General features: G+C 31.7%; 2 protein-coding genes across 2 annotated transcripts; one reads left to right on the forward strand and one right to left on the reverse strand.

Moving 5' to 3' along the window:
- The first annotated feature begins 3,653 nt into the window (after nt 1-3,653).
- On the forward strand, nt 3,654-10,091 carry LOC148614196 (dynein light chain Tctex-type 1). Its single transcript, XM_088588114.1, has 5 exons — nt 3,654-3,805; nt 6,146-6,187; nt 7,065-7,188; nt 8,731-8,808; nt 9,335-10,091. Exons 1-5 carry the CDS (start codon nt 3,779-3,781, stop codon nt 9,403-9,405), a joined length of 342 nt encoding a protein of 113 aa, XP_088444240.1. The 5' UTR covers nt 3,654-3,778; the 3' UTR covers nt 9,406-10,091.
- Nucleotides 10,092-12,588: 2,497 nt separating this feature from the next.
- Nucleotides 12,589-24,274, reverse strand: LOC148614197 (coiled-coil domain-containing protein 174-like). Its single transcript, XM_088588113.1, has 11 exons — nt 24,166-24,274; nt 20,585-20,689; nt 20,069-20,169; nt 18,617-18,678; nt 18,005-18,164; nt 17,341-17,442; nt 16,636-16,778; nt 16,054-16,148; nt 15,547-15,679; nt 14,381-14,518; nt 12,589-13,530 (listed from the first exon to the last, which is right to left on the reverse strand). The coding sequence occupies exons 1-11, from the start codon at nt 24,196-24,198 to the stop codon at nt 12,605-12,607; spliced, it is 1,998 nt and encodes a 665-aa protein (XP_088444239.1). The 5' UTR covers nt 24,199-24,274; the 3' UTR covers nt 12,589-12,604.
- Between the last annotated feature and the right edge of the window lie 991 nt (nt 24,275-25,265).

Consider the following 25,265-nt stretch of genomic DNA (forward strand, 5'->3'; position numbering starts at 1 on the left):
CTATTTCTAATTCGGATATACATGTCATTTCATTTGATGACATTGACTTTGGTAAAAATTTTCTAAGAGTACACCTTTCTTCCTCAAAAACTGATCAAAATGGTAGAGGGACTGATGTTATAATTACTAGTCAATTAGAGGTCGAAATATGTCCGTTTCTTAATAACCTTGCTTTTAAGAATCAAAGATCGAAATTTATTGGTCATTTTTTTTTTTGTCATTTTAATGGGTCCCCTTTGGCCGTATCGGGTTTAGACTCAAAATCGTACAGCTCTCATTCATTTCGTATTGGTAGGGCAACAGATTTGTCAGGAGAGGGCGTGTCTGATTCTGATATAATGTTGCTCGGTCGATGGAAATCAAAGTCTTACAGGACTTATATCAGACCCTTATCTTGGTAACTTAAGTAGTACTACTTTATCTTGTATATCTGTAGGTGGTTTGGAGCATGTTTGGATTATCGGTAGCTCCTTAGTTAAGAATGCATATTACCAATCGAGGGACCGTCCTGGTGGGGTTCATCTTGGACTGGACAGGAGAAACTTAAAAATTTGGTGGAACGGGCGGAGTGGCATGGTAGTACATCACCTTAGAGGTCATATCCACTCCATGCTTGAGATTCGGGATCCACCTAAATATCTGGTTATTCATGTAGGTGCCAATAATCTTTGCGGTAAAAAGGTCGGTATTTTAAGAAATGAAATAAAATTTATATTACGTTGCCTTTTAAGAATTATGCCACAAACAGTACTTGTTTGGTCCCAAATTTTACCTCGCTTTTCTTGGAGGTATTCAGACAATTTCGAAGCCATGGAAAGATGTAGACGGAGATTAAATAATTGTATTGCATCTTTTATTCTGAAAACTGGGGGTTGTTATATCCGACATCCGGAACTAACACATCCTGCTCTATTTAAGGACGACGGTGTCCATTTAACTGATTTGGGCAATGAATTGTTTTTGAATAACATTCAGGGAGCTATTGAAACATTGCAAAGAAGTTACAGTCTTCTTAATATGTCCGTCACTTCTCCAGATCAATATTAAATAAAATTCAGTCGACTTGACTTATATTATTTACACACTTGCATTTGTATTCATTATTCTATTGTATATATGTTTTAGCTTTTTAATTTAGATTTTAGTATTTTGGGGTGGTAAGGATCCATAGGGCATGCAGCAAACCCCCATTTTATGGCGGTTGACAGCTACAACATAGTATGTTGCTGTCAATTTGGCACATTTGCTGCATGTTATAGACTTCGTGCTGTGCTAACAGCTTGTTTAAGGGGTTTGGATACCTCACCTGTGTTTCCTACGGTGATCAAAATCTTATTTTTACGTTATCATGATTTTTGGTGATGAATATTTATTTGAATCGGTTGGCATACCAGCATTTTGCGGTAACGTAACTATTTGGACATTTTCATCTTGCAATTTGCAGATATTTAATATTGAATGATAATGACTTTGATTGAACTGATTTTGATATTTTCTTATATTGAATATTGATTTTGATATTTTCTTATATTTAATATTGATTTTGATATTTTCTTATATTGAATATTGATTTTGATATTTTCTTATATCGAATATTGATTTGAATAAATTAAACTGTTGTCCTTACCGCCAACTGTTAGTTTTACTTTGTCGGGCATCTTAGATAAAGTCGAATTCCTTGATATGTATACAAACATAGCCTTCTGTGCTATTATTACACCTGACAAAAGATTTTGTTTTTCATAGCTTGCGCTCTATATTTTTGAATTATAAAATACCCCTTATCCTCACGTTTTTGTAAAATTTCTTTGTTTACAAAATGCTGGAATTTTCAATCGACAACATATTTGTCCAGTGTTGTGGACGTGTTTTTCAACAAACGGTCGGCATTCTAATGAGAACAAATTGTGCTCCTTTACTTGCTGACCTATTCCTTCACTCTTATGACGCTGACTTTATAGCTGATCTGATCAGAAAGAAAGAATATCGTTTGGCTAGATCCTTCAATCTCAGTTTCCGCTATATATGTATTATCTTTAAACAATCCTAATTTCGGGGATTTGATACATCGCATCTACCCAAAAGTACTTGAGATAAAGGATACTACAGACACTGTGAAGTCAGCCTCATATCTTGACCTACACTTAGAAATCGATGGTAAAGGAAAACTATTGACCAAACTTTACGACAAACGTTATGACTTTTCATTCAGAATTGTCAACTTTCCTTTCATCTGTGGCAACATCCCTTCGGCTCCTGCGTATGGAGTGTTCATATCACAACTCATACGTTATGCCAGAGCTTGCCGAAACTACGCAGGCAGACTTTTTGTATCGCGCTAGAACTCTAACAAATAGGCTTCTGGAACAGGGTTATGTTGCTACAAGATTGAAGTCATCACTACAGAAGTTTTATGGTCGTCATCATGAACTCGTGGATCGTTATGGTGTATCCATCAGCACCATGAAAACTGATTTATTCAACGGGTCATGATTTTCCTTTCCTCGTTTGTCTACCCCGGACTTGACTTTTTATGAGCAACTCGGTGGGTGTTTCTAGAAAAGCAGAGGACGCTTACCCTACCGGTGCACCTGTCCATGCTCTCAGTTTTTAGTGGAGTCCAAGTTGCTCATTTACTTTTGTTACTTAGTATGTATGATTTGAGTTACTTTATGTTCTTTGTTGTGTATGTCTGTTTTCCATGTCTGGTCTTTGTCCCTGGATTACATTCTTTTGATTACTGCTATAACCTTGGTCCCCTTGATTACTCTTTGAAAACTATGTAGAATCAGAGTTTTATTTCAGGTATAAATAACAGGGGGAGTCAATAGGCAAAATACGAAAACATATAAACTTGTACCTGACACATACAAACAAGAAAAAGTCAATAAGATGAAACAGAATTAACTAATACGTGCGAAACGTCCTCCGGTAGGGTTACCACTTCCTGTTTTTTTTTTCTTTTGTTTTGTTTTGTTTTTTGTTTTCTGTTTTTGTTTTTGTTTTTGTTTTAGTTTTAGTTTTTGTTTTTGTTTTTGTTTTTGTTTTTGTTTTGTTTTGTTTTGTTTTTTTTTTTTTTGTTTTTTTTTTTGCAAGACACCAGACGTGTTGCCCGATAAAGGTCATGTGTTGATGGAGTCAGAATTAAGGATGCCGTGATACACAAACCAGAAGTTTGATACTTTTTCTAAGCACTTATGATTTTCCGTTGAAATCATATATGCCCAAACTTGGTCAGTAGCCATTTCATTTTCTTTTGGAGTCTATGATTATTATTTCATTTTGTTACATTTTTTTTTAGAATAAAAGATTTGTCGTCAGCAGTGTTAAATAAAAATTGTTTGGTTTTTTTTAATTATCACTAGCTTTAATCTTCATTTTAAAGCCAAAAAGTTTTTGACTTGTCACATGAAAATTAAATGTATTTGGAAAATGTCTTAGGAGAAAATTCACGATGATATCCGTACTATAAATGTGTCCCTGGTTATGATTTGTAATTTCATCGTGTGAATATGTTTCGAAATTGAATATGTGAAAAAAATTAGATCGTGTTAAATAAGACATATTTCCGTCATTCTCGTGGAAGTACAAATAATGTTAGACGATAACCAATTCTAAGTTCGTTACCGTTTACTTCGGTTTCAAATATGCGTGTGGTACTATGTAAGAAATGCATGATCACTTCTCGCGTTACTTTACGTTGTGTTGTTGTCAACGAAACTGAACTGCCCAGACAGGTCGACAGATTATTCTCACAACAACACTTGCACCAGCGAAAATGGACGAATTTCAGACGGGAGAAGATGTAAGTATAGATAAAATTAAAAGAGGAACATGGGTTGATGTATATAAGTGCAAGAATTATATCGATTCATTGCTAGATCGATGACTCATTGACTGTTCTCCACGTCTGTTGATTGGCAATGTTGATGTTTACATGCGTCGCATGCTCCTGTCCTCAGTCTTCAGTCAACATATTTTTGTAATTTACAAAATACTAAATAAATGTTTTACTCTGTCCTTGAAATGTAGCTTATATTGATTAAATCAAAATATCAATATTGTTTACAGCCTTGAATCATGAATGGCAGTATAAATACTGCTGTATACATGTACTGATGTAGGCCATGTAATTGTTAAAGAAAAAAAACACCTGGAATATCTAAAATGAGTTGATTTCAGTTTGGAATAAGTTATACAGTGATGAGAATATCTCATAAATTCTATTAAAAACAATGGTTATGTTTAAGACCTGTTATCAATTTCACAAAACTTGTAAGTGAATAATTTATGGTCTTTGCATGTAAAATAAATCACAAATAAAATTAGAAGTAAAAAAAACAAGCATGTACATGTACAGCACATGCTGAATCACATGGGTACATTTGAAAACACTAATGTAGCAGAGTTACAAAATGTATTTGATGTCCATATCTGAGAAAGTGTTTAAATTAAAGAGGCAAAACACTTATTTTTGTTCTCCCCAAGTGTTTTTACCTTAATTTACTCATTCCCTTTTTTATTGTAAATCTGTGATCCCTATAAACACATGTTTCAATGCTCTTATTTTTACTTTCTCAGTCTGTTCATCTGCAACTTGAATAATGGTGTCATAAAATCATGGGACAGTTTTTTATCCATGAACTTTTCTTTTTTTAAATGAGGATGTAAAAGAGAAGAATTTTATTTTTATTTTGTGATTAAATCAAAGTTCATTGAGGATTTTAGTGAAGTTATGTAACTTTATTCAAATTTCCTTCATCATCCAACTTCATCTCAATCCCTTAAAATTCTTGATTTAGAAATACAGAAAATAAAAAAAAAACGGGGGTACTTTCCTTTTATAGTACATGCATATACATGTATGAATTAAAAGACAACTTATCATAGATATTTTGATACTCACCAGACACACATTTTTTACGTATCAAGAATATAGACTACAAACTCATTGCAATTTTAGTTTAATTGATGCAACATCAAAATGTAAAATAAAACATTTCTACAATAAACTGTCTCATACAGATATGTCCATTTAATGCCTCAGTGACTACCGGTATTCATCGGAACCTCTCTATGGTGATCAAATTCACATGCCAGTAGTATTTCACACACATTTGTTGGAGGCCCAAATAGTGTGAATAAAGAAAAAAAACAGTTGCATGCACTAAATTTATTGATCTTTGCAGAAAACTACAAAGAAACTTTAAGGAACCGACCTCAAACAGAAAAAAAATAAGCGATATGCAAAATTACAAAATAATACAATATCTGCTGTTACATGTAGGTGACTGAAAGTCTATACATTACAACCACCATAAAATCAGTCACAAGACCAGTAACATTATAAAACATGGTAATGCAGTGTCTTGACTAATGACTAGTTTAATTTTAAGACTTTTGTGGAAACTGAAATCAATTTTTTTAAAGTCTAGAACATATTGACTTCTTCCGTCTGTCATACTAAGGGTGTACCTGCTAAGTGTTATCTGTAACTAAAAAAACTTAAACCACAGATATTTTATTTTAACTTTGTGAAGTATTTTTAGGAACAGAGCATTGATTAGCAATATCAGGGGTTTATTTTGGTATTATAGGAAATGCCTTATTCAGACATTTTGGGAAAAAAATATTGCCAAATTTGCCATTTTGGAGTCAAAATTTCAGGAATATTGCATGATTTGATATAATTTTCTATGGGAAAAGAGTCCTTTTACAGGATCCTGCTGAATGCTTGAAAAATCTATGGAAACATTACATGTACATGTATATATGTAGATAATCTGAAATATGAATGGTTCAAAATTTAACTGTCAAAAATGACGTATCCAGTTAGGAAGTGATTGTCTGATTGTTAAATGCAGACAAACAGTAGGTATTGTAGAAGTCTCTCATATTTCTGCTTGTCAAGATATTAGCGACGGTACTTTTTCTTCAAGGTAAAATGTTGTTTTAGTACAAATATCTCCGCTCCTTACATTGTACATGTATATTAAAAGTTTTGTAATGTTAGACTTGAATAATCACAATATCGGTAGGCTTGTATTCAAATATCAAATAATTGTTTTAGCTATTAAGATCTTACGTATGTTATAAATAGATCATAAATAAAATAGTGTTTTATGTTTTTTTTTTTTTTTTTCAGAACGCATTCAATGTAGATGAAGTAACAAATATTATTAAAGAGGTAAAATATTTTTAACTCTTAAAGAAAGACACAAACACTGTATATGTATGCAATTGTAAAAATCAGATTAAAGCTTATAATACAATATAACAATAAAAACATAGAATCTTTATTATGAAGAAAGATATTCAGTTGGTAATTGTAAATTCCCAAAATACAGGCTGTCCAGTGGTCCTATAATTCCATAAAAATTCCTAATTTTCTTCAGTTTGGCTAATATTCCTTCAAAAACTTGAAATTAAGAAGGAAATTCTTAAAAAAAACTTTATTTTTTTATGTGAACTCCTTAAAATTATCCTAGCAGTTTTTGTTTCAATGCCTGCTTGTTTTGAAAGAAAGATCATAAATTTTCCTGTCATAAAAATTCTGATTTTGGTCCTAAATTAGTCCTAAAAATTAGCCCTGATTGTTTTCCAAACGTGCTGGACAGTCTGAAAATATGATTTTTTGAAAATTTCTACTTTCCTTTTAAAAGTTTGGCACAAATAATCGAGTCTCCCACAACAAAACTTACACAACATACATGTAGCTTACTAATGTGATGTGCCTATATGTAATTGAACTTGCTTTGGATAATGGGAAAATTCAAAATTGTTTTTGTAGCTTAAAAATAGCAAACATTGCATCACATCAAGGTTTAATTTAGGCATTGATGATATATGGAAGTTTTAGTAAATTCTGTTTGAAAAATTACAATGTTTACATTTTTGTCTACATGTACACAAATGAATGTAAATCTGCTGCTAAACCTTCTCCCTGTCAAAGACATATGGAGAAGTGAGCATTAACAAGGAAAAGGTTTCACAGTCATTATAGCAAAGGGAGAAAGCTAAAGTACAGAGAACAGAAGAATATGATGATTATTTGTGTTTTTCAGTCCATTGAAGGTGCCATAGGAGGAAACTCATATCAACATAACAAAGTCAATCAGTGGACATCAAATGTTGTAGAACAGTGCTTAAATCAACTGACCAAACTAGGAAAACCATTCAAATACATAGGTCTGTAAGAAATCTATGAATGAATTTTGAAATTTGCAAAAGATGTAATTTTTTACAAAGGATATAAAATTGAAAATTGAGCAGTTTACATGAAAAGATGATATAAATGACAAGTAGATGTTCTGTGATTGATTTTTAAATTGAACATTGGAATAAGTTTGAATACTCCTATATTTAGGGCTGTTCCTATAAAACAAATGCGGGATGTGGGAAAACACTTTAATTCTTTGTATATGGGTGTGTCTACAGGTATCTTGACAAATATCAATTTAATGCAAAACATCAATAGAACTTCTATAGGTGGCTTCTGTGGTGAAAAAGTGCCTTCCTGGGTAGCTTTTATCTTTTAATGGAACAGTGCTTAATGCATATACATGTAGTTCATTAAAATTAAAACAAACCCTACACTTGTTTTACAAGTACAATGTACTAAAGTTAATTTGCCTGCCCTTCATTGTTGCATATGACATACATGTACCTGGTATTCAAAATAAATCTCATTTAACAATATTGGATTTTGTCTTCAGTGACAAGTGTAATAATGCAGAAAACAGGAAGTGGTTTACACATGGCTTCCTCCTGTTTCTGGGAAAGCCTGTCTGATGGTCAGTCCAAATTTTTAACAGAAATGTCTGGTTTGGGTACTAATTCTGTAGATGTCTAGATATCAGACAAGATATATCTGTTTTTTTTTTCTACAAATGTACCTGTTTGATATTCTGGTATTTTATCAATGTATATATGTACTTGAGTATCTATTAAATTTTTAAAAAATATTATGAAAGGGGAGGTGATACTGAAGATTCAACAAAACTGATGTACATATAAATGTTGCAAAAAGGTCACAGTAAAAAAGGCACAGATAAAAGTGTCAGGAGAAAAGTCACCAAAAAAGTCAAGTTTTTTTTTTATTTGAATTTTTTATGGAAAAAATCAACTGTAAAAAGTTTTATTTTGTATGATTTAATACTGAAATTAGATAATTTTAAATATTATTTGTAGATTGATGTCTGAAAAGTTGAAAAAGAATAATTAAATAAATAAAAATTAACCAATTATTTTATGAAATATTGAAACCAGTTTCAAAATAAACAGTTTTGGTTTCAATTGACTAGAAAGCCATTTAGTTTCTGAAATTACTTATTATGTGTAAAGGGGAGGCCACATCTACCAGGACAAAGGGCCTGATCTGCTCAGTGTAATTTGTTTGTTTTATAATAATGTATTCTCATTACACACTGCAATGAATATAATTATGGGAAAATAAGGCTACAGTTGACAGCTGCAGGAAACTATACCTACTAGGATGTAGGGTTTTATGATAATGTTTATTTCAAGCACTGTAAAATATAAATATTTTTCCTGCTACTGTTTTTTTCTAGCATATATTCTGACCTTTTTCCTGTGACAATATCTATTTACCACACATACAGTACAATAGCATGTATACACATTTATGTGTCTATCACTAATACATTTGTAGTTTTTACCTGAAACTACCCCGTTAGATGTTCATATTATTTTTCTTTTGTTTGGTTACAGTTACATGTGTAATAATGCAGAAGAATGGTGCTGGGTTACATACTGCAAGCTCCTGCTTCTGGGATAACTCCAGTGATGGTTAGTTGATAGAATTTCATTTTTAGTCAAATTAGTTAAAACTTTACATGATAAATGACTAATTCCTGGTGTAAAGGGTTTCGAAAGTTTGTATATTCAGTGTGCACTATGTCTAGTAAGCGTGGTCAAAGATGTTTTACTGTTTATGGACAAAACACATGACTGTAAAAAAAATACTTTGTTTCATCTGCTAAGTGTAGAAGTGTTAAATATTTGTTTTTGAAGAATTCTGATTAAAATTTAGTTGAAAGTAAAAATTCATAGTTTCTTGAGATGTTACTGAAATTAATCATCTTAATATTGACAAGATTTGTTGAATGTAATAATATTTTTTTGTTGATATTTAATTAGATAATTTTTTTCTGAAATCAAAATAAATATGAAGATAATTGGTGGAAAATTGATTTATGAAGGAGCAGATTTTTTTTCTTGTTTCAACTGAATGGAAAACCAGATGTACATTCTGCACATAAAATAACTGTGTGCTAATGTGTTTATGTATTAATGATCGCTTCCTTTCTTGCAGGTAGTTGTACTGTTAGATGGGAGAACAAAACGATGTACTGTATTGTATCTGTGTTTGGATTGTGCATATAAATCATCAAGAACTTTGAACTCTATGATCTTTGTACATACTTGAAACAAATTTATTTATGGACCTGCATTTAATATGGCTTTTGGAGAAATTTTGTTACAATTTAAATTAAAGACCATTTGAGTTTTAAAATATACTGGTATAAGTTGTCAGAGAATTTTTAGTTGGCTTCCATTAACTATTTGTAATCATCACAAATAGTATGCATGCTAATAAACCTGTCTGGGCATACCTTGATTTTTAGAGGTTTCTCCACTCTTTAAAATTCATAAGATTTTGAATATCTCAGATATGCTGCTACTCTTTGAACCATTGTAGAAGCTTGGAAACTTTTGTTATCACTTTTATTTTCTTGAGGTGTTCAGATAACTGCTTCTGTTGTTTTCACAACATATATTCATTGTTCAATTTTCATTTTATGTCATGGTCAACTTTAAACTTAGCAATAGCTAATTGCTTGGTGGGTTTAACTTTCTCCCAAAGAAATCTCATTGATATAGATTTCATTAACACAATACATGTAGAACAAAAATGTTTTTCGTTGACTGAGATTTTTAAACACCAATGTTTAGACAAGAATAAAATTCCAAGTGATGCAAATGGTGACAAAGACATTTTTACAAATATATTTATTTGTTGATATTTGTTTTGTGATGTACTATTATAAATAAATGACATTTGGAATCTATGTACTGTGTTGTGTAAGATACATGGCCTTGTGTAAGTACAACTACTTTGAAGGTTGGCATAGGAATAATAACCTTATTTATACAATACACTAGCTCCTAGTCATGAACTTGCAAAGTATCTGTCTTCTTTCTTCATTTGAGGTTGACCTTGGGTAAGGGCCATAACTCTTGAAATCAGGGATATGTTTGCATCATATTCAATTTCACCTAAGCCTATTAAGCTTTCATTTGAAACAGAATGAAATAAATCCAAGTTACTTTGATGCTTACATGAGATTGATGTAAAATGCTTTGAATGATTGGTAAGAGTTGTGTCCCTTCCCTTCGGTCTACCTCTTTAACTTAAAAATTAGTAAACTGTCTTGTAATGTTGATATTGTACAACAGTCTTGTTAATTTTTTTAGTTTGATTGATTGACTTTAGTGCCGTTTTGGTGACCAGGGTCATATCACTGGAAAAACTTTTAGCAAAATAAAAATATTATAAGTAAGATCAGTCTCTTTATAAAATAATAAAATTAAAACAAACAGCTATTTACATATAAAAAGGTACGTAAAAGGTAAACCTAAGACATAAAATACACAAAGAAACATTACTTTGATAAAACATAAAAATTTTTAAAAATCAAGAAAGGTATCAAAATTTATATTTTATTAATAAACCGATGTCCCGTAAGAAATCCAAAATGTTTTTTGATGAAACCGTCTTGAACAAATCAAACATATTGTCGCAGTCAAAATAATGTTGCCTGGTGCTGGCAAAATCCACACAATCTAGAAGAACATGTTTGATAGAAATGGGCAATTGCATGGGATACACTCTGATCAAGGATCAACAAGCAAATGGCCATGTGTAGATCTAGAATGTCCAATGCAACATCTAGTCATGACCACTCACTCTTGGCGATTGCCTGGTCCAGTTTGATAAACACCTAGATCAGGTTTTATGGAATGGAGCTTGTGGTCAAGACCATCCCAACGGTCCTGCCACATCTTTAAAATATATTTCCTTATTACAGGTTTAAAATCAGTGTATGGCAAACTAACGTCCTTTATTATTTCATTCAATGCCTTCTTGGCAACCCAATTTTTTTAGTCATATTCCACGTTGAAGGCTAAGGGAAAAATTTTGTTGTATTGTATACACACCTAAACAAAACTAAAGCAGAGCTACAAGTCATAATATGAATCTTGTTATTAAAGTCAAATATCAAGGTCACATTTACATTATCAAATTTCAAGGTTCAATACTTCTCAAGGTACTAGAACTGTAATTTCTTCCGGTATCCACAATGCCAAAGTTAATTACTTATAATAAAAAAAGAAACAAATCCAAAGTGCCAAAGAAGCAAAACTTTGCATGTACAAAACACACTTCCTTTTAAGTAACAGAAAATAAGTAGCATAAAACTTGGAGTATAACAAGAGTAAAGTTGCTTCATATACAGTATACTAGAATGGTAAGTAATATAGTTTACAGTTGATATATCATGGTATGAATAGTTAATATGTTATTACATAAAATCCTATTAGTACATTAATTTAGAAGGAAATTTAAATACACAACACAAACCTTGTTCTCTCCAATTTGAGGTTGGCAACTAAAATGTATGCAGAAGGATTGAAAACTTTGAAACTATATAATATACCAAAGCAGTGAATTTTATGTTATGTAGAACACCCTATTATTGTGTAGGAAACTCTTGGTGATTACATAAGACTACTGAAAATGTAGAAATTATTGTGTGCATTAATTGTTGTGAGATTGTCATTGTGAATTGTAAGAAACCCACAGCTGACTTCACTTTGTACCTCCCTCCATCCAGGTCAAAGCGCAGTCAACCGTGGGATTCTGACAATGGTCACTCTGCAATTTCAACTTTTTGATTTTTTAGAAAAATCTCACATTAGTTATTTTGAAAATTCTATAATGCAGTTTTTAAATAATTGCAATTTGATATCTGCTGCATCACACGATATATAGAAATTACATTAATTTCTGAAGTTACAGTATGCAGATCACAACTAGTTTAATGTATGAGCTGTTCAAATAAACAAAATAATTTTGACTGACCTCCTATATTTCATGTCAAATGTTAAATAGTATTTTGGGGCTATTATTTAAATAAAGAATAGAGATGAAGCTCATTGTTAAGAACATTAATAATACACTACATAATTCAGGCATAAAACATTATTTAAGGTTGATAGCATTTTAGACATCATAGAATCTCAAAACTTTGAATGAAATGATATGGTAGTTCAGAAGTTTCTATGATTTTAGCATTTTTTGTTTTTCTGGAACCTGCTGTTGTTCAATAAACACAGACATCTGAAATCAAATGTATGTGTCAAGTTAAATATGTAATTAGTGTTACTATGTGTTCTAAATTTTCAAAATTAGGAGATTTAAAGTTTTTTTTAAGGACTTGACAAGACTATGATTTATCAAATCAGTGTTTTTGTGTACATTTCTTTAAAAGTGTCAAAGTGAAACACATCATACAATTCTTTATTTATAGATAACTGGTTTTCCAGAATAACTTCCACTAGTGTTTGTATCTAAAGCAGAGGATTCATTGCCAGTTAATATATTGGAATTCTCACATTCTGTCCTAGATATTGAACTTTCTTCTATCTTCATTGTCATGTTACCAGGATTTTGAACCAAAACATCTTTATTTTGAATAAAACGAGGATCAATAATGTTGACTTTAGGTTTCGGTTGTGTTGGCTCAGAGACCGTTGGATTGGTAATAGCTCCTGAATAGCTTTGCAAATTTAAATACCCTGCAAATTGAGCATCAGTGCTAGGAGCTCCATATATGGGTAAAGATTGTTGTGTTTGAACACAAGATTGCTGTTCATTGCTATTGTCCCAATTAGACTGCTGAAAATTTTGACTAGAGAGAATACTATTTTGAGTATCTTGCCAGTTTAATGGCGGCATACTTGACATATATGGTAAAGTCTGATCATGTGACTGAACTGGAAACTCATATCCAGTTGTAGGTGTTAAACCAGTAAATTCAACATTTCCAGAAACTTCTGATTGTCCTATTATAGAAAACTGGGTCATATTTGGAGGTGGTACAGATAGATCAAAATATGGCACTTCATAATTCTCTGGTTTATTGAGTTCATTCACTTCTGGCATTTCACTTTGACTAATTGGAGGAAGTGGTATATCCATCACTGAAGTAGAGTCACTGTTAATGGTATCCTCTTTTGAAACTTTCCTTGTGCTTTCATTTCCAATGATGCCCTTTGAATGTTCATTTATCAATTTTACTGATTTAGTTTTAGTGTTTACATTTCTTTGAGATGTTTTGGTGTTAGAATGTTGAGAGTAGAGGGTTGTAGGTGGTGCAAAGTCGGGGTTTCTCTCCAGTCGTCTTTCTTCAAAATACCTTTCCTCACTTGTAGGTGGAAACATTTCTAGGATAGAGGAAAAATTAAATATTTCATAAGTGATTTTTACTCTGTAATATTAAATTGATTTAAAATTCTTTAAAATAAATATGTCATCTAGCACATGGACAAGAAATCTTACAAGTCAAAGTTCCTTCTTTTCTTGAGTTTGCAATGAGATTTTTATCTCCACTAATAAACTGTTTATATCTCACCCATTATACTAGTAAGCATGAATTTGGTAGGTGTATCTCCATATTAATAACTTACTTTTGTTCTCATCACAAAAAAAATTGACAATAAGCTAGTTTTATCATTGGTTTCTTTGTAATTTATTTTAGTCTCACATCACATTATATGATGCAAAATATTGGATGCTGTTATATGTAATAATTCTTTCTACTTTAACAAATACATTAGGGCTATTCCAGGAAAAAAGGTGTATGGGAGGGTTTGAAAGCACATTTTTTTATGCCATTTTTTTTTACCCATAGAATCAAAATTAAATGTTCATAACGAAATATTATTATGTATGCCTAGAAATACCCCCATCTATTCAGTTTTGAAAATATGCTGTCCAACCCCTCTATACATTTTTAATAGCCTTTAAAATAATAATCGTAAAGGTATGAACAATTTTCTCAATAAATTTTTATTTAGAAAAATCTTAAACACAAGCACAGTGGTGAATTGGGGGTTTGCACCCCCTTCTTATTGGAAAATTTGTCATTTTTATGTGTGTAAACTTGACAAAAAATAGTAAAAAATTTCTTTTTCCTTTTTTTTTTCTTAGGATCCCTGGCTGGCACCCCTTTTTTTCAAAGTGTCTGGATCACCCTGAAACACATGTCCACAAATAAAAAAATAAATCTCTTACTTTCTTTCCCTTTATCCCACTCCCTAAGAGGTTTGTCTTGTTGAAGTGTCTCATCCCTTGTCAGAAATTCAGGTTTACTAGGCTTTGGTGCCACCATTTCTTCTAGCTTTGGTCCAACTTGTTCCTCAGTGTCTTCTTCTATAATTAATATATAGTTTCAAAAATTATAATTTTTATAACATATTTTAACAGAATCTTTAAGCAAACAAACAAATGCCAAGCTAGTACAAAAAAGAAAAAAGATTTTACTTTAATACTAAGTTGACTACGGAAAATAAAAAATAAGTAAGACAGCAAGAAAGCTTATTTGGTGAACATCCTCTTGCTGACAATATGTAAAAAGTTCCTTATCATTTTCCTTTGCAAGCACAAGTTATTTTGCTTCATGCAAATCTACATATAATGTATTAAATTCTGATTAAATTAACATAATCTTGCCATTTCTGCCTTTTCTACCTGATATTGGGCTCTACAGTGGCAAGACAGATACCTAAGTGCATTAAATTCAAAGCTTGTACCCTGTGAAGCCCAATAAAGCCTAGTAAGTCTCATTACAGTCATGGGTGGAAGGTCATGAGTCCCCTGAAGTTTCACTCATGTGGAAAACTGAGGATTTTTTTTTTCAAATTTTTTGCTACAGTTTAACCTAAAACCAGAAGTTAAAAAACAGTGTTGATGTAGATGCGTAGTAATAGTGGTAAGAGACATCAATCTTATGGAAATTACAGGCAAAATAAAGCACTATAGATCAATTCTACTGTGGCAAGGGACCAAGAAATGAGCCTCACCCCCAAAAATATCTCATGACCTCTTTTTTAGCTCTCAAGTCATTATATTTTAACAAACTAAGGTAGTCTCATTTTAAAGAACATTCAAGCTGCTTGCTTGGAAACAAGTTGTGTTTTCCTATACTGAAAATAACACAGCCAGAACCATAAAGCAGAAACAGGGCCTAGACCAGATATATCCTGGCTCAGCATAGCAAGGGTGAACTGTTCTGGAGGAGTTGCATATACAATGTACACAGAAAAAGGACAGATGCATAAACTTGGCTTGTTTTCCATTAACCAGTACAAACAACTTTCTCTGATCCCACTTTCATTTCGTATGGTTTGCCTACATGCCTTACCGGTAAATCGAAAGAAAGTTTGAATACATGTATTTACTTAAGTGTACATCAGGTCCAAGAGTACCACCTTCTCTCTGTAATTTCCTTTGCTTTACTTTGGCTAGTCTAGCATCTAACATGGCTTTCCTTTTCTCTTTTACTTTCTCCTTCCTGGATCTTTCCTCCAATGTCTGTACAGTTATATCAAACAATCATTTCATCGAATGGTCAACAATTTTGTCTTGTTGTTTAAGTACTTTTGCATCACTTAGCATAATTCATTTATGCTTCTTTCTTGATAGTTTAAAAAAAGTACTTTACAGAAAAGGACATGATATGCAAAAATTCTTGGTAAAGAAAATCTGCATATGGAAACCATAAAAAAAAATTGTCAAAATTCCATTAATTACAAAATATGTTTTTCATTTTTATAAGGGACATTTTTTTTAAATGTTCATTTAAACTGAACAACAATCACTTAGACACGTTGAATTTTCAATACTTTTTTTTTACTTAATGGGTGTTTTGTCCAATCAAAAATCCTGATATATTCACAGTCACAAACCTGTTGTCTAATTTTATTTAGATTGTCAAGCTGCTCCTGTCGTGCAGTATCGCTCTTGTCAAATTCATAGAAACCAACACCATGCGATCTTATTTCTAAAAATAGTTACAAATCATAAGTGATAACACTAGTAATAAAATGTACGCTTACCTGTCATTAATACAAAACATTTGATCTTTATTTGTGTTAAGTTTTGGACAAGACAATACATGTACCAGTAAAAAAAATTTTTGTAACTAAGAAATCTAAAGAGGTATCTCCGGCCAAATCATACAATTCAAATTAATGATATAATAATGTTTCTTATTAAATATTTTCAATTTTGAATTACATGATTTTATTATTCAGAAAATGCAAGAAGTAAATTTACTTTAGATGTGATAATCATGATACACATTAGAGAGAAATCTCCAGTTACATTGCTGCAAAACAAAATACAATTTATTGTCATCAAATGGCAGAGCAATATCAAGGACAATGAAAACGACTAGTATCAAGTTCTTCGGGTGAAATATTTCTTAAAAGGAAATATCTCAAAAATGTTTTTGTCATATTATCAATCAGTAAAGGGACATAACCCACCATCAAACCTGACATTGGAGTAGTGTATTGGTCCATTCATTGCTTCTAATTCTTCCTTCTCCCATTTCTGACGTAACATTTCTTTTCTCATATCGTCTGACAACAAAGTAGGCATTTCACTTTCTTCCTTAGAAACTTGAACACTGTAGAAACAAATTGGGACATTTCCAAATATAAAGAATATTTATGGAAACTTGCAAATATGTGATGCATTAGACTTCATTTCATACCAGTGAATATGTATTGAAATAAACATCGAATGAAAGAAAATTAGAAAAATAAATCCCAAGTCAATGTATCTAAACAATATGTAGTCATTAAACACAAGTGCAAAATTTGTCAAAAGCTGTGAAATAAAAATGAGTAAAATCATTTTGACTATTTGCACTCAACTTCTCATTGACAAATTCTAGTAAATCAGACCATATGACAAGATACATGTGCATACACATACAAAATAACGGCAGTTTTGAGGTCAAGACAAAAAATATCACAGTCCTCCAATTAAGGTGAGATGTTATCATTTATAATTGCTGATATTTTTCAGTATCAAGGCAGTCGCCTAAGATAGAAAATATTAGACAGTAGGAAAAATGAAAAAAAAAAATAAAGTTTCCGATAAATAATCATATCATGGTGAAGAATAATTTTTTAATCTTCTTCCACATGTCAATGACTAAGCAGGAAAGCATGTAACTACAGTACCAGTTATCTTTGCCAGTCAACTCTTTGTCTTGTTTCATTAACTGTGGTAAATCTTTCTTCATACATCTCCTAGACCTACCCAGGGCATCAGTATAATCAATCCTGAAAATAAATAAACATTAATTTGATTTTACGCTGATAGATGAAGCAACCTGTACTATAATAGTGACTTCGTCGATAATGGTATGTTTTTACATCGGTGACAGACGTATAGACCGTTGGACATGTGCAAGACTTCCTTCAACACACGCATGGTTCCTTCTTTAAATGTTCAAACAATCATTTCCAAATATTGTACTGGTATGCCATTTCTGACAGATTTTTTTAGACTCCCTCCATATACATTTAGGATATTGCTGATGTTTCATTTCTGTAGATAAAACAATAAAAAAAGTGAAATTTTATATAAAAAAAAAAAAATAATCTAATACCATAGTTATCCTAGAACTTACATTGTTTTCCTCTTCATTAACACTTATATTGCACAAAGTGAGCCATTGCCTTATCAATTTTTTTCTCTCATAACACCTAAAAATGTTTTCTTAACGTAGCTATACATTTAACTTAAACTTGTGTGTTACTTCTCAACCACAAATTACCTTTACTCTTTACATGACATTTCTAAAACATTAGACCTAATTAAACATTAAGAAACAGATTATACCATTCTTCTCCTTCATTTTGGGGAGGAGGAATATCGCTATCTGGTGTATTGTCCTCTTCATGAGCCCTTTGCTTGTCTTTCTTTCTATTTCTGTCCTCTCTAAAATTATCTATAACTTTCTTTTGAAAATCTACCAGGAATATTTTGCTCCCATCTTCCTCTACAAGCAATTAAACAAAAACAGGTTTTCACTTAAAGAACGTGTACATGTAGCTGTTAAAAATATGAATTAAATGCATAATTATCAATTCAATCAATGAATAAAAACATTACGATGTACCAGTAATACCCTTCATAACAATGTCTGACAGAAATTGGCACTGACTTAATATTTGTAAAGGTTTTCATTTTCCTCCTTTAATTATAAAAAAATTCCAGTTTGAAAGCAGAGCCTTTTCTTAATTCAACTTGATTAACATGCTGTAAATAGCCAGTTAAATGAATTGGCTAAAGGATCAATCAGTTGTCACTAGCCTATCACTGAATGGTCCAGGGTCTGATCTACAGTGGTCACGGTTTAATCTATGTTAGTCATGGTTTAATTTCATAAGGTTAATCATGTGCTCCCTTTACATATACATGTACAACTATCTCTTATACAATTAAGGATACCTGGAATATCTCTGCCCTTTGATATTTGTTCATATAGCTTTGATTTTCTTTCTAGAGCCTTTCTGCAATTACAAATAAATTTTCATAAAATGTATTTGAAAACATGATTTACAAAACTGCTACTACCAAAATATGAAGAGAATGGATAAAATTAATATGAAAAAGAGACAACCATAATATAAAGAGAATGGATATGGTGAATATGTCAAAGAGACAATCATAATATAAAGAGAATGGATAAAATGAATATGTCAAAGAGACAACCATAATATAAAAAGAATGGATATGGTGAGTATGTCAAAGAGACAACCATAATATAAAGAGAATGGATAAAATGAATATGTCAAAAAGAAAACCATGATATAAAGAGAATGGATATGGTGAATATGTCAAAGAGACAACCATAATATAAAGAGAATAGATAAAATGAATATGTCAAAGAGACAACCATAATATAAAGAGAATGGATATGGTGAGTATGTCAAAGAGACAACCATAATATAAAGAGAATGGATATGGTGAGTATGTCAAAGAGAAAACCACAATATAAAGAGAATGGATATGGTGAGTATGTCAAAGAGACAACCATAATATAAAGAGAATGGATATGGTGAGTATGTCAAAGAGAAAACCACAATATAAAGAGAATAGATATGGTCAATATGTCAGAGAGGTCAACAACCCCACAAGGATGAAAAATGTCAAGTTGACCAAATTAAAATATTAGTGACATATGTGTACATGTAAAGAAATCAATATCAATTTTTTAAACTTTTTAACATTGATGAAGTTTTCTGTACAATCCTTGTCAATTTTAAAAATAATACATGGAGCAGGACCCACATTTTACAGCATTCACTCATCCATCTACAACTGACCACTGATAATTGCATGTAGAAAGACAGTCATTTAAGAAGAAAAAAATACTGAGAAAAATGTTTGAATGGTTGGAAAGGAGTGAAGAAAAGCAATGCTATAAAACTCTTTTAACAGTATTCAAGGCTCCTCTTTACACAGAAAAAAATACAATCTATTTTTTCATATGTTTTAAACAATATGAAAGCATACTTCGAAGATGGATGTGGAAATATATGTTTTTGTGCCAATAAAATCACATGGAAACAAATATTTTCAAAAATTATATGAAACCATACTTCTTCATACATTAAGTCCTACAGAAAACATATACCGTTAATTATCCTATGTTTTTTACTTACTTTTTTTAAGAATTCAGCCCAAAAACACATGTTTTCATGGTGGCCCTAAACATATAAAAACCCATCAGACACATATGCTCTTCAGTTGTTTTTCAAAACATGAAAAACATATGTTGCAATTTTCCAATTACTCTTATTTATTTATTTTACCCTGACTTTTCATAATCATTCCCTTTCGCTGTTTTAATCTTTATGTCTTTTTGTGCCCTTTGTAAGACTTATTTATTTATCTTACCTTGACTTTTCATACTCATTCTCTTCCTCTGTTTTACTCTCTATGTCTTTTTGTGCCCTTTGTAAGACTCCAGTATTCTGTTTACTCCATAATGATGACTTCTATAAAATAAAATGAGTAGTTACTATAGTGAAACCTGTCTAATCTGGATCCAGAAAAATCTGAGAACTTGTCTAAACCAGCTGTATTTTTAAGTCCCTTCATGTCAGTTTGAATGTGTTTTTTAAATGATCAACATAGACAGGTTTTACTATATACATGTAATAACTTATGGATGTTTTTGATTCTTGTTAAATTGTAGCATGAAAAAAATTTCAAAGATTACCTGATGTAAAATAAAACTGTTATCATACAAGGAATAGAACTTTTTTCCAAATCAATGAAATATTGACAGCATAAAATGACTACATGAACATGAACACCTACTTAAAATGTAATAGAAAGTCATAAAAATGCTATCATGACTATCAAATCAATACATATATCAGTTACTTACTGTAATAAAATGTAGTTTACCTTTTCCGAACCTTTTGACTTTACATACACTGCATCCTTGCTCTGTAACTTTTGCTGCTTTAACTCTTCCTGTTTTCTAAATAGTTCTGCTTTTAAGTCAATCATCTGCAATATAAAATGTAAAAAAATGCAAAAACATATAATTTTATAGTTGCAATCTTTGATTCATTTTTATATGGTTAATGCACATTGATCTTTTAAACTTTAAATACTAAAAGATATGGAAATGAAACATTTATGACTGATGGTACATACATGTAGGTAACAGAAGTCACTTTTTGGAATATTTTTGTAAATTGAACTGGTTACAGTAGTCACATACATGTATAGAACAAAAAACATGTAAATACCAATACAATAAGGGGAAACATGGTCAATATACAGGAAAGATTTAGATACCTAGGAAGTTACAATGCAACAAGATTCGGTTTCAAATTACTGCTAGTTTGATCTGAACATAAACAAATATACATGTATGAAAGTTTTTTTTCAACATTCATTGTTTTTCAACAGCAACAAAGAATGTCAAAAAAATCCTTTCAGCCTAAAAATTGCAACTACTCCTATTTGGAGCAGGCAGTATACTGGCAACTATAAATCACAGTATTTTAAGTGACATCAAAACAAAAAGAAATAGACAAATTGATGACCCTACTCTCTACATGGACAAAACCGTTTAGCATTTAAAGTACTCAAAGTAGGACTACCCTAGAAATATCTTTGTGTCTGGGAGACACAGTTGATGCCCCCACAAATGAAAAATTCATCTATCAACACTTGGCCATTCAGGAACACAATAATATGTATGTAAGGAAGTACTTATTTTATTATAGAGACCTGTGTTAACATATATAACACTGGTATCTATGTTACAATAAATAAGTGTGTTTTAAACACCAAGCCCTTTGGACAAGTAAGTCACCTTATACTTAAATCATTATATATTGAAACGATATGATCTTTAATGTAATGACAAAAAAAAAGAAAAGGAATTTGAAAATAGAAATATCAAAAATGTTAACAGTCCATCATTGTTTGTAAATGTGAGAACATCTTAATTAAATAATTAAAAAAATAAATAACTTTTCACTGAGCTGTTAAGCTGCTAAGTAGATTTTCTATCAATCCTCCATGAACATAGAGATATGTAGCTGTTTCTGAATATTAAAAAAATTAAAGTGAATTGTGTGAGGTTTTGCATTGAATGAATCATTTCTGTCGGGTCTACATGTATATGAAGACCACTACTAAATAGAAAAGTTCGCCAATCTTATCAGTTATGTCATATTCAATTATTTGCACACCATTAAGTGTCAAATTGGTTGGCAAATAAACAACTAAATGAACAATTGACAATTTTCAAAACATTATAACTTTGTTCTTTTATTTCCAATTTTGGTTCTGTAAAATATTTTATTTCAATAAAATAATTCATACTTTGTATGTGAATTTATAACTCTTTTACTAGAAAAATAAATTTGAAATGATATTTAATTGTAAACCTCCAATTCCATATAATATTTTTTTTAATTTTATGCTCATATTGTCTAACTACTGAATATTTATTTTAAAATTCCATGGATAAAAATAGCTACAGTCTCGGGTCAAAAGTATTTCTGCAATATGGCCGACTTCATTCAACGTCATTTACTTTATACCACTAAATAAATCAATAAAAGGGCATTTTAAAGACAAAATAAATGAGATACTAACTTTAATATTTTGTTATTGCACCATTGGCTCTCAATACACGACGAATTCTAGTTGGAATAGAATTATATAATGTCCTTATATAGACTGGTTCAATGTCCATCCACACACGTTTAGACTCCCTGATCAAGTCCTCCTTCGTTTTGATCCTGTGCACCACCTTCTGTAACCGGATTTTAATGTACCTCCAAACATTCTCAATAATGTTGATATCTGGGCTTTGCGCAGGCCACACCATTCCTTCGATATCATTGTCTGCCTTCCATCGAATCGTGTGTCTAGATCGGTGGGGGGTAGCATTGTCATCTTGGAAGATCCACCTCCCTGTCGGAAAAGTTTTAGCCACAACTGGCCAAAGATGTTCATCCAGAATGTCTGTATATTTCTATGAATTAATTGTCCCATTCACTGGTACAAAAGTTCCAACACCGTCAAATGTTACACATCCCCAAAACATAACACTCACAACAGGACTGGCTGTGTCGTCACCCTTCTCTCCAAGGCAAGAATTAAACCACTTTTCATCGTCTCTCCGCCAAATATGAACTTTGCTATGCTTTCCTATACATATTTGAGTCTCATCAGAGAAAATTATATTCTTCCAGTAAGTGTTCACAGTCATATGAAGCTTTGATCTACACCAAGCCCTCCTTTTGAACCTGTTTCCATCATTGATCACAATTTTCTTCTTCACAACTCGTTTTTTGAATCCATAAAACTTAAGCCTCCTCTTAACAGTTGATTCACTTATCTTAACTGGTGTTCTCTCATTCAAAAGGTTAGTAACATCCTTTAAGTTCTTTCTACGCTCCGTTTTCACAATCCGAAGCAACTGCCTGTCCGTCCTGGCGTCACATTTTCTGGGTCGACCACTTCGTGTCCTGTTTTCTTCATTTTCACGGATCCGATAACGTTTTAAAAACTTTTGAACTGTAGAGGGATTCAAACCCAACTTCTGAGCGATTTTTCGTCCACTATGTCCATCTTCATCTAATTTTACAATGCATTTTTTCGTATCAACACTCATCTCTTTTCCTCTCCGTGCCATTTTTTTGCAGACGACAAGTAAACAAAAGAGAGACAACTCTATGCATCCCTTCGATTTCCGGAAAATACTCTATAAATAAACCTTTTCAAAAACCAAATCTATTTTCACTTTGTTACAGGTCATGACAACAATATCGGCATTTGGTTCACGAACCTGTCGGGCATGGATAACGTCGGCCGCCATTGTGCGGAAATACTTATGACCCGAGACTGTATATTGGCAGTATAGGGAACCAGAAGAATTTTTCAATTATCTTTAAAAAAAAAATGAAAAAGTTATGATGATCTTAATTTGATGCCCCATGCAACTCAATGGATTTTATGCCAACCAAAACCAAATCACAAGTAAGTGATGACATAACCAAGAACTCTCCAATTGAACTTGACTAGCTCGCATCAAATTCAAAAGTATCATGTCTTGAGTCAGTTAAGTCAAATTAATTATGCTGTCTTTGTAAGCTGCTTTTTATTTTGCCTGATCCCTTCCCTTCAAACATCAGATTAAATGAAAGCCTCTGCAAACGTCATGATTATCTCGTGCCAGTGCCACAATACTTGAATTCTTAACTGGTTCTAACATCATTGATTTAAAAGATATTGAAAGGAGTTAACATGGAAGTTAAAGAATATTTTCATTGTACTTTTGTGGTGCTGGGGCCGGGGTTAAGAGTCAGTTAAGTGGTTGATTACGACTATCACTTGTCTTTGCAGTGGAAGTAATTGTACAATCGTGTTGCTGTAGAAGTAAACATGCAAAGATGTCTGTTGCGTGTAAAGTATGATATCCCTTTCCTCTTTAGTGTGGCTTTATTAGTACAACTTACAGACGATGAACTGAGGTTCTGTTTCGATTCCATTTCTTCGATGTAAAATGTTATCTTACACAAGATACTAAATGTTGTTTTGTTTCAAACACACAGAAGATCAAGATGCAAATTCAGATCGAAACAAAAGCCTAAACATACTTTCTATAAGTAAAACACTATCATGCACTTGACTACTATTCGATAATACATCAAAATTCAAGTACAATTATAGTACATTGTTAATAATGTAAATAGCATGAACGTGACAGCAAGAAATAAACCGAGAGGAAACAGAATAAAATATTCAATGATCATACATTTAAGTATCATTCTGCGTATATAGAATCAGGCAACGAGTGGCACATCATTTTTCTCAATTTGTTCTTTTTTGCCTCAAAAATATTCAAAAAAATATTCAAAAACATAATCAAATACATCTAGAAAACAAACTGAAAAGCTATTTAAATTTATCATGAAGCATTGTTTCTTTTACTTTTATATAATTAAGGAAAAGGCTCGGGCAAATTTTCCTGCCATTTTTTCATAGTGCATTTCAACTAAATTTTACCTATCAATATCTTAAAAAGGCAACTTGTACAAACACTTTCATTGATGGTTGTTTCTGGTGGTTATCAGGTATAATTAATCATTTTTCGATGATAGCCTTTAAGGGTGTTCGCTGATCTACTTGGAAATAACAAGAATTTCAAAGGGTTGTGAAATCTTTCAAGATCGTCCAGGCTAGAACAAAATACGGAGAAAACACAGATGGGTCAATTTGCTTGTTTTTGAGATATAAGCGTTAATTTTTGACGGGCAGAGGCAGATAAGTGTTTTAAGTCCTTGTTATCATCAATAACAAAATATGCACTACTCCAAATGTATAAGTACATGGACTGGGAGGGTCCACCGTGCGCCCTCACTCATCAACCTAAATATGATTCAGTTACCTTTGTGCCTTAAGTACGGTACATAATTTTCATTTTATTCGAATTCCCGCAGTGTTGTGGCATCCTTTTCGGTACCGATAGTAAGCTGAGGTATTGGCTACCTGGTAATATTTAAATGTGATCATTTACTTCGTTTTGTAGAAAGTGAAAGTATAAGAATGGTACCCG

The sequence above is a fragment of the Perna viridis genome, chromosome 6 (genome assembly GCF_037379345.1).
Source record: "Perna viridis isolate PV_CMFRI_1.1 ecotype Kerala chromosome 6, ASM3737934v1, whole genome shotgun sequence".
Taxonomy (NCBI): domain Eukaryota; kingdom Metazoa; phylum Mollusca; class Bivalvia; order Mytilida; family Mytilidae; genus Perna; species Perna viridis.